A 13,420-nucleotide genomic window follows, 5' to 3' on the forward strand; every position below is an offset into this window, starting at 1 on the left:
CTTTAAAATAGGGGATAAGAGCTACTTTGTAGAGCTCTTGTTAGAAAAAAGTGATTTAATATTGGTGTCTGGCACATAGAAAGAACTTAATAAAGATGATAGTTTTTGTTTTTTTGACATCTAAGAAGATTTAATTAACTTTCCTCAATGGAAACTGTATTATTTTAGCAATACAATAATGTCTTAGCCATGAAATTTAGCATGTGTAATTAATGTAAAAATTATTGAGGTATTTTACATTGTATTTTTTGTGTTAAATTTTCAGCATCTTGTGTGTATTTTACACTTACAGCACATCTCAACCTGACTAGCCATATTTCAACTATCCGCCACTTGGCCAATGACTGCAGCATTGGATAACAAAGATCTAGCCATATTTTGGGTGATTAATAAATGACTATCCCAAGGCAAACTTTCAAAAAATAATTTTTTTTTTTCCAACAGACTGCCATGGCTGCAGGAGTCTTGCCTCAGAATGAACAGCCATACTCTACCTTCATGAATAACAGCAAGTGTGTTGCAAACATGAAAGGTAATATCTCTTTAATACACTTTTTGTCTCTCTGTGCAAGCTAGCGTTTAATAAAAGTAGCTATATGAATGGACACGAAAGAAAAGTCTCTCTTCTTCATCTTGGCCAAGATGATAAGGCAGTAAGTAATACATGCAACTTGGGATTCTAATATGAAGAAGAGAGCCCTACTTCTCCCAGTGTTTTTTCTCTCATGCTGTTTTGCTTTTTAATGATACCCCTGGCAAGGACAAGTGTCATGACTTGAATTCTTACTACCACATTTGCCCTTTACTCTTCTTGACCATCACAAGCCCTGAGCTGGGAGCCTTCCTGCTTCTGCTTTGATATTGCTGGTCTTGCTGCCACCACCGGCAGTTAACCAAGAGAGATGTTGAGTAATTTCTCTTGGCAGTACCACTTGCAGTATTTTCTAACTGCCCCCTTGGGGCTTTGCCGACATTCACTTTAGTCCTACTGTATAGAGAACTTTGAAGGATTTCTCCCCTAAGTATAGATTTGATGATAGGAAGAAGAGTAAAAGAGTAAGGGTCTAACTAAAGGTATTGAGTTCAACACTTGCTAGAACAAGTCAGTTCTGTTGTGTTCTTGTTGGAATCTGACCACTCCACCAGGGGGCGTTTTCTCTCATCAAGAAAATCATTGTTTCCCATTTCTCATCTTTTTCCAAACTCCATATCCTTGTAGATCCTCCTTCATCGTCTTTGCTGTGTTTGGCCCTAGAGGCACTGATACTACTGGTAACTACCATTTGTGGACAGCTTCTAGGTGCCAGACTTAATGTGTTAGTTTCCCTGGTCTCAGAAAGAAGTACTGTCTAAAACAAATCCAAGAATGATGTCTACTGGCTACTTCCCTTCTAGAATAATGTTTCCTTCCCCCTGAGTAACTCTTCATCCAACAAGTCTGAGTCAGACGAACATTTTTCCCTTTTCTTTCTTCTGTTGTAAATGTTACCTCTTAGTTGGTGTTTCTCAATGGCAATTCTGTTGTCTTTGGGGGTGAGACAACTCTTTGTTGTACTGGAGAACTCTGAGCAAGCATCTCTGACCCTCCCACTAAATCCAGTAGCATCCCCAGGTTCCAGTGACAATGAAAAAACCCAGCATGTTTCCAAACACCCCAGGAAGGTCGCACCACCTCTATTGCGATCCACTAGGTATGCTGACTTTTACCTTTCCAAAAAACATCTTTTTAATTAAAATTTTCCTCTTAGTATAAATGCAGCTAATTTTTAGTTAGGAAAAAATCTAGACAAATAACATTTGCTTTATAGCTAATTTTAGTAAAGCATATCTCATCTATAAAGATAGTTATACTTTATTATGTTTGTGGATAGGAAGTATTTTTTTAAATGTTATATAATGAATCATGGGAAAATGTAATTGGGGGATACATAAATAAAGTATTTATTTTTAAAGGAAAATAGAAAACTTATCAAGAAGTAGCTGTGGAGTGAGACAGACCTAGAGTTAAATCTTGATTCTACTACTTAAAAAAAAAAAAATTTTTTTTTTTTTTTTGGTCTTTTTGAGGTGGAGTCTCACTCTGTTGCCTAGGCTGGAGGGCAGTGACACGATCTTGGCTCACTGCAGCCTCCGCCTCTCAGGTTCAAGAGATTCTCCTGTCAGCCTCCCAGGTACCTGGGACTGCAGGTGTGTGCCACCACACCCAGCTGATTTTTGTATTTTTAGTAGAGATGGGGTTTCACATGTTGGCCAGGCTGGTCTCGAACTCCTGACCTCAAATGACCCGCCTGCCTCAGCCTCCCAAAGAGATTACAGGAGTGAGCCACCATGCCCGGCCATTAAAAAAAAAAAAAAAAAAAAAAAAAAAAAAAAAACTTTTATCATGGAAAATTTCAAACACCAAAGTATACAGAATAAAATAAAGATACCCATATTTGTATCATCCCCCATGTATGCATCATCCCTCAAATATGTACCATAACCCAGTTTTAACAATCTCAGCCACTCACTTCTCTCTCAGTTCCCTGCATCTGTATTACTTTGAAGCAAACTGAGGCATCGCATCATTTTATTTGTTAAATAACCACATCATTGGCCTGGCCCTGTAGCTCACTCCTGTAATCTCAGCACTTTGGGAGGCTGAGTTGGGTGAATCATAAGGTCGGGAGTTCGAGACCAGCCTGGCAAATATGGTGAAACCCCATCTCTACTAAAAATACAAAAAAATTAGCCGAATGTGGTGGCGTGTGCCATCAATCCCAGCTACTCGAGAGGCTGAGGCGGGAGAATTGCTTGAACCCAGGAGGTGGAGGTTGCAAGGAGCCGAGATCATGTAGTACCCCTGCACTCCAGCCTTGGTGACAGAGTGAGACTCCATCTCAAAAATAATAATAATAATAACAACAATAAGCCACATCAGTACTACCATACCTCAAATAATCAACAGTATTTGCTTGATATCATCAAATATCTAAACAGTGTTCAATTTTCTAATTGTCTTATAGATATACCATAGATATATTTATATATATCATGTGTGTGTATAATTTGTTTGAATTGGGTTTCAAAAAAAGTCAATACATTGTAATTGGTTGCTATTTAGCTTCAATCTCTTTGCTTTTTTCTCTCCTGGGCTGGAGTGCAGTGGCATGATCTTGGCTCCCTGTAATCTCTGCCTCCTGAGTTCAAGCGATTCTCATGTTTCAGCCTCCCAAGTAGCTGGGATTACAGGCATGCGCCACCAGACCTGGCTAATTTTTGTTTTCTTAGTAGAGACAGGGTTTAGCCATGTTGGCCAGGCTGGTCTCAAACTCCTGGCCTCAAGTGATCCACCCACCATAGCCTCTGAAAGTGTTAGGATTACAGGCATGACCTACCATGCCCAGCCTTCAATCTCTTTTAAACTTGGGCTTTTCCCTCTGTCTCTTTTTCCTTACAGTTTATTTGTTGAAGAAAACAGGTTTTTTGCCTTGTGCAGTTTGCCACAATCTGTATTTTGCTGATTATATTGACATGGTATTTTCTATAAATTGGTAGATGGATGTAGAGTCTAGTCAGATTTTTTTTTAATTGGCAAGACTGTTTCATGGGCAGTGCTATATTCCTGCCTCAGGATGCCCAGGCTGTATGATTGTCTTGCTTTTTGTGATGTTAATTTTTTTATTTTGAAATAATTTCAAACTTACAGTAATCGTACAAGAAAAGCACACAAAAAAACTCCTACATTCTATTCACCCAGAGACCCCCATTCAAGTTTTGTCAGCAGTCCCAATAATATCCTTTAATAGGAAAATGATTCTGGTAATGTTTTTAAATCCCTTTCTAAGGCCTTAGTCACTCCTTTCTTGACCTTTATGACCTTAACATTTTTTAAGATTACAAATTTTTTTTTTTGTAACATGTTCCTCAATTTGGGTTCGTCTGCTGTTTCCTCATGATAAGACTGATATTATGCATTTTTGGTAGAAGGATCACAGATAGCACAAGATGTCGTTTTGCCCCATCACTGGTAATGTTTAGTTTGATCACATCAGTAAAGCGGTGTCTGCCAAAGTTTATCCATTATAAGTTATTCTTTCTCCCCTCATAATTAATATTTTAAGGAGAGATGCTTTCAGACTACGTAAATATCCTGTTCCACATCCAACGTTTACCTAACAGCTTTAGCATCTATTACTCTTTCTTGCCTGAATTATCACTGTGATAGTAACTGGAGATTTTCTTCCCCTGCCCAACGTTCCAATAACGGGAGATTTTCTAATTTCATTATTCCTTCTGTCTTTATTAGTTGGCATTCTAGTGTAAGGAAGAATTTCCTATTCTTACTTGTTCAATTGTTTATTTATTTAGCATGGATTCCTGTTTTGCTCAGTGGATTGTGATCCTTTACTATGATTTATTTGGATGCTCCAGTTTCTCCATATTTGGACAGTAAGAACCCCTTCAAGCTGTTTACAATGTCCATTTTACGTGTCCCCACCATTCCTGTATTCCTCACTCTCTGGCACAGCAAGATCTTCCAGCTCATCTTATTCTTTTCTTGCCCTGGCCCAGCAATCAGCCATTTCTTCAAGGAACCTTGGTTCTTTTTAGTAGGGAATGGTACTTAGAAACCAAGATCTGGTATGCTCACTACTACTGGAATATCATGATTCCCAACCCCTTTTAGGGGACAGAGCTAGGAAATACGTGTTCATACACATACATAAGTATCTGTCCATTTTTACAGGTACATTCATCCCTCCTTGTACACAGGGGATTGGTTCCAGGACCCTCCCACCCCCGGTATACCAAATCCATGCATACTCAAGTCTCACAGTCTCCTCTGTGGTACCCACCCATGCTAAAGGGTGTTGCATCTTGCATATACCGTATTTTCAGTCCCTTTTGGTTGATAAACATCTGCATATAAGTGGACCAGCTCAGTTAAAACTTGTATTCAAGAGTCAACTGTATATTTCTGTTTCTGTCTATATATATTGAAAACCACAAGTTCACTTTGGTACTTCCAATTCTTTTTTTTTTTTTTTTTTTTAAGATGGAGTCTTGCTGTCACCCAGGCTGGAGTCAGTGGCACGATCTCTGCTCACTGCAACCTCCACCTCCTGTGTTTAAGCAATTCTTCTGCCTCAGCCTCCCAAGTAGCTGGGATTACAGGCACCCGCCACTGTGCCCTACTAATTTTTTTAGTAGAGACAGGGTTTCACCATGTTGGCCAGGCTGGTCTTGAACTCCTGACCTCAAGTGATCTGCCTACTTCGACCTCCCAAAGTGCTGGGATTATAGGCCTGAGCCACCATTCCCGGCCAATACTTTCAATTCTAATCCAATATTACACTATCTTTATAGCTGTTCCCATTTATAATTATTTAAGAATGAGAAACCTGGCTCTTATTATCCCCAGTATGTTTGCTTGTTTACTTGGTCCTCCTTTTCCTAACCAGTCTCTCAACCCTGCCAGGCCATCACCCAACTCAGCTGTATTTTCCATACAGGGCTCATACCCTGCCAGGCCCCACAGCATATGCCATGCACCTTACTAGTTGCCTTCCTTGTGTTGCCCTGACCTCTGCTAGATGACCCTTGCTTAGGCTTTATGTATGGCTCTTTCTCCTTGATTATATATACATTTTAATTAAAATATTGAGATAATTGTACATTCACATGCAAATATAAGAAATAATACAGAGGGATCGTATTTACCCTTTATCCAATTTCCACCAATAGTAGCAGCTTGAAAAACTATTGTGTAATAATAGTATCACAGCCAGGATATTGACATTGTTATGGTAAAAATACAGAACAGTTCCATCAACACAGGATCCTTCCTATTTCCTTTATAGTCAAAGCCATCTACATTCAAAACTCAGGCCTGTGGCAACCACTATCTGTACCCCAGTTCTATAATTTTGTCTTTGCAAGAACGTTAAGTGTATAAAATCACACAGTATGTAACCTTTTAGGAGTGACGTTTTTCAGTCAGCCTAATTCCTTGGAGTTTCATCCAGGTTGTTGTGTGTACCAAAGTTGATTCCTTTTTATTGTTGAGTAGTATTCCGTGGTATGGATGTACCACAGTGTGTTTATCAGTTCATTCACTGAAGGGTATCTGGATTCTTTCTAGTTTGGGGCTATTATTAATAAAGCTGCTGTAAACATTCGTATACAGATTTTTGTGTGTAGATGGATTTTTTATTACTTTGGGATAAATACCCAAGAATTTACTTTCTAGGTCATATAATAGTTGCATGTTTGACTTTATATGAAACTGCCAAACTGTTTTCCAGAGTAGTTGTACCATTTTACATCCCTACCAGCAATGTATGAGTGATCAAGTTTCTCTACATCCTCACCAGCATTAGGTTTTATCAGTATTTATTGTAGCCATTAGAGCTATATAGTGGTGTCTTTTGTGGTTTTAATTTGCATTTCGTTAATGGCTAATAATGATAACCTCTTTTCATGTGCTTATCTGCCATCTGTATATACTCTTTTTACATATCCGTGCGTGTCTTTTATCCACTAATTTTTTTTTTTACTCTTGAGTTTTAAGAGTTCTTTATATACTCTAGATATTAGATCTTGCTTCGATATGTGGTTTACAGATACATTCTCCCACTCTGTTAACTTACCTTTCTGTCTCTTCATATGATCTTTCTCTGAGAAAAAGTTTTTAATTTTCATGAGGTCCAATTATTCTTTTATGGATTACACTTTTGCTGTCAAGTCTGCAGAACTTTTCATCTATCCTAGTGCCCTGAAGCTATGTGAATGTGTTTGTAGATTCATTGTTGGGTTTCACTGATCTTATATATCTGTCCATCCACCAATACTACCCTGTCATGAATACTGTAGTTATGTAATAGGCCTTCGTATTGGATAGAGTGGTTCTTCCCACTTACCCTCTTTCTCTTTTTTTTTTTTTTGAGGCGGAGTCTCGCTCTGTCGCCCGGACTGGAGTGCAGTGGCCAGATCTCAGCTCACTGCAAGCTCCGCCTCCCGGGTTTACGCCATTCTCCTGCCTCGGCCTCCCGAGTAGCTGGGACTACAGGCGCCCGCCAGGTCGCCTGGCTAGTTTTTTGTATTTTTAGTAGAGACGGGGTTTCACCGTGTTAGCCAGGATGGTCTGGATCTCCTGACCTCGTGATCCGCCCTTCTCGGCCTCCCAAAGAGCTGGGATTACAGGCTTGAGCCACCGCGCCCGGCCAAACCCTCTTTTTCAAGATCATCTTAGGACCTGTGACTTTAAATAAGCTTATTTATGTCAACAAAAAATATTACTGGGATTTTGATAAGAATTAAATTTGTAAATTAATTTGAGGAGATTGCCATCTTTGTTGCACCTTCTAATTTATAATCACAATATGTTTCTCTGTTTTTTATATCTTTGATTTCTTTCATCAGAATTTTATAATTTTCAGCATATAGATTTATATATTTATTTATTTATTTATTTATTTATTTATTTATTTATTTTGAGACAGAGTCTTGCTCTGTCACCCAGGCTGGAGTGCAGAGGCACAATCTCGGCTCACTGCAAACTCTGTCTCTCGGGTTCACGCCATTCTCCTGCCTCAGCCTCCCAAGTAGCTGGGACTACAGGCACCCGCCACTACACCTGGCTAATTTTTTGTATTATTTAGTAGAGATGGGGTTTCTTCATGTTAGCCAGGACGGTCTCGATCTCCTGACAGCATGATCCACCCACCTCGGCCTCCCAAAGTGCTGGGATTACAGGCATGAGCCACCGTGCCCGGCCAGATTCATACATGTTTTAAGTTTATACTTAAGTATTTCATTTTCTTTGGGGTGATTTTAACTGGTATTGTGGTTTGTTTGTTTGTTTTTTTGTTTGTTTGTTTTGAGATGAGTCTCACTCTGTTGCCTAGGATGGGAGTGCAGTGGCATGAACTCAGCTCACTGTAACCTCTGCCTCCCAGGTTCAAGCAATTCTCCTGCCTCAGCCTCCTGAGTAGCTGGGATTAGAGGCACCTGCCACCACGCCCAGCTAATTTTTGTATTTTTAGCAGAGACATGGTTTTGTCATGTTGCCCAGGCTGTTCTCAAACTCCTGACTTCAGGTGATCCGCCTGCCTTGGCCTTCCAAAGTGCTGGGATTAAAATCATGAGCCACCACACCTGGCCTAGGTATTGTGTTTTTAAATACAGTTTCCACATGTTTTTTGTTTGTGTATAGAAATGCAATTGATTTTGGTGTGTTGATTTTATGCCTTACTACTTTGCTGAACTCACTTTCCATTCTGGGAAGTTTTTGGTGATTCCTTGGGATTTTCTTACATAAATAATCATGTCTACAAATAAGGACAGTTCTGTTTCCTCTTTTCCAATTCATATGCTGTTATTATTTTTTTTCTTGCCTTATCATAGTAGCCTAAAGCTTCTACCAAGCAGAAGTCACAAAAGCAGAATCTTTGCCTTCTTCCTGATCGTAGGGCGAAGGCATTCAGTCTTTTACTTTTCAGTATGATGTTAGCAGTAAGTTTTCCATAACAAGTTGAATTAGTTCCCCTCCATTCTTAACTTGCTGAGAGTTTTTATCATGAGTCGGTGTTGAATTTTTTTTGTCTAATGCTTTTTCTGTGTTAATTGATATGATCATATGATTTTTCTTCTTTAGTCTGTTGGTGTGGTGGATTATATTGATTGATTTTTTAATGTTAAACCAGCCTACCTGTAATAAATTTCATTTGGTAGTGGTGTGTAATTCTTTTTATGCATTGCTGGATTTTATTTGCTCATATTTTGTTGAGGATTTTTTTCCTAAGTTCAGGATTGATGTTGGAGTATAGTTTTCTCTTTTTGTACTCTTTATCTGCTTTTGGTATCAGGGTAATGTTAGCCTCATAAAAGGAGGTGAGAAATGTTCCTTCCTCTTCTATTTTCTGGAAGGCATTGTGGAAAAATAGTGCCCCTTCTTCTCTAAATGTTTGGTAGCATTCTCCAGTGAGGTCGTTTAAGCCAGGAGATTTCTTTTGGGGAACTTTTTGTTTATTAATTCAATTTATTTAATTTTTATAGAACTGTTCAGGTTGTCTCATTCATCTTGGTTGAGTCTTGGTAGTTGGCAGTGTTCAAGGAGTTGATCCATTTCTTCTAAGTTGTCAAATTTATATCAATGATTTCTAATTTGTTTGTATTAGTTCCTTGTTATCCTTTAATGAATGCCAGATCTGCAGTGATAGCTCCTGTTTCATTCCTGAAGTGGGTGATTTGTGTCTTTTTAAAATTTTTGTCAGTCTTGCTAGAGGTTTATCATTTTTTTTTTCACAGAGCCAGCTTGTTATATCACTGTTTTTCACTGTTGTTTTCCTGTTTTTAATCTTACTGATTTATGTTCTTATTTTTATCTGTCCAATGCTTGTTTTGTGTGTGTTTTGCTCTCATTTTTCTAGTTTACTTAGGTTGAAATCTGGATTACTGATTTGAGACCTTTCCTCTCCTCTAACATAAGCATTAAGTGATAGAAATTTCTTACAAATCTCTGCTTTACCAGCGTCTTATATATATTTTGATATATTTTCATTTTGATTCAGTTCTGTGTGTTTTGTAATTTCCTTCGAGACTTCCTGTTTGACTTATGATTTATTTATAAGTTTGACGTTTAATTTCCAAGTCTTTGGAGTTTTTCCTGTTTTCTTTGTGTTATCGATTTCTAGTTTGATTTCATTGTGGGCAGAGAACATTCTCTGTATGATTCCAGTTATTCTAGGAATCAGTGCCAAGACACATTATAATTAAAGTCCTTATTGGAAATTTTCAGCATATCATTTATCTCCATTTTAATGTCTGTTGTTTCTTCTGATTCAAGTTGTGATTTTCCTAATTATCGGTATGACAAGTGATTTTCAGCTGTATTCTGTACATTTTAGGTCCTTTTTTTTCTTGCTTGTCAGGCAGTCTTCCTGTTGAAGCATTGCCCAGGAGCCAGGTGAGTGTATATGCCCAGCTCCCTGTTCAGCCTTACTGACACCACCCCAACAAAAGTTGGGTGATTAGAAACACTGCCTCAGTCCAGATGACAAGGTGGATTTCACCTCTCTCACCAGTTCTCTTTGACATCTTTGTAGTGAAAGCGGGGCATTGCCTTGCACTGTCATTTTGCCTTTGAGTCGGGGGGATAAGATCAGCAACATGAGAAAAAACAAATCTGGGCCGGGCGCGGTGGCTCAAGCCTGTAATCCCAGCACTTTGGGAGGCCGAGGCGGGCGGATCACGAGGTCAGGAGATCGAGACCATCCTGGCTAATACGGTGAAACCCCGTCTCTACTAAAAAATACAAAAAACTAGCCGGGCGAGGTGGCGGGCGTCTGTGGTCCCAGCTACTCGGGAGGCTGAGGCAGGAGAATGCTGTCAACCCGGGAGGCGGAGCTTGCAGTGAGCTGAGATCCGGCCACTGCACTCCAGCCTGGGCGACAGAGCGAGACTCCGTCTCAAAAAAAAAAAAAAAAAACAAATCTGGACCCCACTGCCACCTAGGAAGAAGTAGAAGCAACTCACACTGCTTTGTTTCTGCGAGGTGTGACTGAAGCTCATTCCTGGCTGGGCCCTGTGGTCCCCTGAGGACAAAGTGGGAAGTGTAATGCCAACCCTCCCACCTCCCACCACCTCTTTCCTCCTCATACCAGGTGGAGTTGGGGGTTCAGCTCCCCACTGGACCCCACTGACACCAGGGGATTGGGAAATGGGAATGTTGACTATCCTGCTTCACACCCCATCATTCTGCTTCATTGATGGCAAATGAGTGAGAAGGCTCCACGCCCCTTGAAGCTCCCCTGTTGCTTGGGGCAGCGGCGGCAGGTACATGAATACCAACTAGCCTTTCCTCCCACTACACTGTTCAGTCTTGTTGACACAAATTGAATGTGGAGGTTTGTCTCCCCACTGGGCCTCGCTAAGATTAAAGTTTGGGGGAAAGTAGAGGGTTTACAGGCCCCCACTTGCACAGCTTTGTTCAGTATCCTTGATGATGGATGAGAACAAAGGTTCAAGTCCCCACTGGGTCCCACTGACGTAGAGGCAGGTGGTGAGCCTGGTGTTGACTAATCCCACTTCAAACCACCCTGTTAAGACTGGTTGCTGCTGTGTGAGGCGTGGCTCACAGATAGACCCCAATGACACCAGCCTGTCAGGGGAACTGAAGCACTGCCCATTTCTACTTGATAGGGGGAAATCATCTTTCTCCTCAGGTCACCACCGCCACCCAGAAGGGGAATCAGAGTGCCGCCTGCTTTTTCCAGTTGGGGTATGGAAAATTAGCTCCCTAATCAGCCCCAAAACCACCCAGTGGGGGAAGCAGAGCACCACATGGTCCTTCTAGACACAGTAGAAGATGAGATCCATGTTTATCCCTCTGACACCACCTGATGGGAGAAGTAGATTGATTCCACTTCTGCAGAGCAGGAGTGTTCGATGGATGATCAGCTCCCTCTCCATCCTCTCTGAAACTGGGGCTTGGAAGACGATATGGCATTTTTAACTGGAGTAGCATGGGTATTGCCAAAAATATATTCAGTTGTTAGGTCACATTTTCCACAGACCTTTGGCAAAGGGGGACAGGCTTTTCTTATAGCTTGTTCTGAGTTGAAGGCTTCTGCAGCACCCTGTTGGGGATATATGGGAGGCAATAAAGAATCCCAGGTAGCTCACAGCCATATTGTTCCTCAAGTCCTGAGGTCCTTAGACAGTCTCTCCCTCTCAGAGTCTTCCTATGTTTATCTGTTCTATTGTGTCCAGAGTTTCTAAGTCGTAAGGATGAGGAATGGAGCAACTCTACCTGGACAGAACCAGAAGTCTGCCTAGTAGCTTTTTGCTTTATTGAGGAAAGGAGAGCAGGAAGGAGGGAGAAAGGGAGAATTTCGTTTAACTTCTTTGAGGTGTCATTATCAATAATTCACCCATTTAAAGTACCAATCCAGTGTTTTTTGAACATTCAAAGAGCCAGCACCACAGTCAGTTTTAGAATATCATCTTTGGATATCATCCCAAAAAGAAACCTTGTGCTTTTTTGTTTTGTTTTGTTTTGTGTTTTTTTTTGTGTGTGTGTGTGTGTTTTTTGGATGGAATTTCACTCTTGTTGCCCAGGCTGCAGTGCAGTGGCACAATCTTGGCTCACTGCAACCTCCGCCTCCCAGGTTCAAGCAGTTCTTCTGCCTCAGGCTCTCAAGTAGCTGGGATTACAGGCTCATGCTACCGCACCCAGCTAATTTTGTATTTTTAGTAGAGACAGGGTTTCACCATGTTGATCAGGTTGGCTGGTCTTGAACTCCCGATCTCAGGTGATCCACCTGCCTCAGCCTCCCAAAGTGCTGGGATTATAGGCGTGAGCCACTACACCCGGCCACTTTGTACTCTTTAGCAAGCACCGCCTGCCATTTGTTCTTTCCCTCCTCCCTAACCCCAGGAGCCATCAGACTACTTTCTGTCTCTATAGATTTCATTTTTTCTGGCCATTTCGTATAAATGGAACCATATAAATATGTGGTCTTTTGTGACTGGCTTTTTTCACTTAGCATAATGTTTTCAAGGTTCATCCATGTTGTAGCATGTGTCAGTGCTGCTTCCTTTTTATGGCTGAATAATTGTTCATTGTGTAGATACACCACATTCCATTTATCCATTCTCCTGGTGAGCATTTGGACTCTTTTCACTTTTTGGCTATTATGAGTAATAATAAAACCTGAGTTTTTATGTGGATATATATTTTCATTTTTCTTGGGTATTTACCTAGGAGGAAAGAACTGGGTCATTTGGTAACTCCTTTTAATCATTTGAGGAACTGCCAGATCATTTTCCAAAGTGTTTGCTTCATTTTATATACCCACCAGCAGTAGATAAGGGCTCTCATTTTTTTTTTACATCCTCATTGATACTTGTTATTATCAGACATTTGATTGTAGCCATCCTAGTAGGTATGAAGTGGTATTTCATTGTAATTTTAATATGCATTTCCCTAATGACTAGTGATGTTGAGCATCTTTTCAAGTATTTATTGAAACTTTTTACATCTTTTTTGGAGAAATGCCCACTCAAAGTATTTGCCCTTTTTAAATTATTGAGATATAAGTCACATACCATAAAATTGACCCTTTTAAAGTAGTCATTGGTTTTTAGTACATACTTAAGGCTGTGCAGTCATCAACACTATTTAAATCCAGAATATTTTCATCAGACCAAAAAGAAATGTTCTACCAATTAGCACTTCTGAATATAGAGGAATAAGCAAACTCAGTTTCTCCTGCTATACTCTCATAACATGTTTCTGACACCAGATGTGTGGGATTTTTTCCACACACCAAACAAGCAATAAATTATGCAGGGGACTCCAGATGGGTGTCCTCCAATGTAATTCCGACATTATCTACCTAGAGATAGCGTCAGATCCCACAGGTTGAGGGCTCAG

The 13,420-nt window shown here is 40.3% G+C and overlaps 1 protein-coding gene across 2 annotated transcripts in view; it reads left to right on the forward strand.

Annotated features, from left to right (window-relative positions):
• PTPDC1 (protein tyrosine phosphatase domain containing 1) overlaps nt 1-13,420 on the forward strand; it is a 102,151-nt gene that overhangs the window by 43,441 nt on the left and 45,290 nt on the right. For both annotated transcript variants that reach the window (XM_030919773.1, XM_010375126.1), the window contains exon 2: nt 445-532. In XM_030919773.1, coding sequence (XP_030775633.1) covers nt 451-532 — 82 coding nt within the window. In that variant the 5' untranslated portion in view covers nt 445-450. The remainder of the gene's footprint in view (nt 1-444; nt 533-13,420) is intronic.

The sequence above is a fragment of the Rhinopithecus roxellana genome, chromosome 16 (assembly GCF_007565055.1).
Source record: "Rhinopithecus roxellana isolate Shanxi Qingling chromosome 16, ASM756505v1, whole genome shotgun sequence".
In the NCBI taxonomy this organism is placed as follows: domain Eukaryota; kingdom Metazoa; phylum Chordata; class Mammalia; order Primates; family Cercopithecidae; genus Rhinopithecus; species Rhinopithecus roxellana.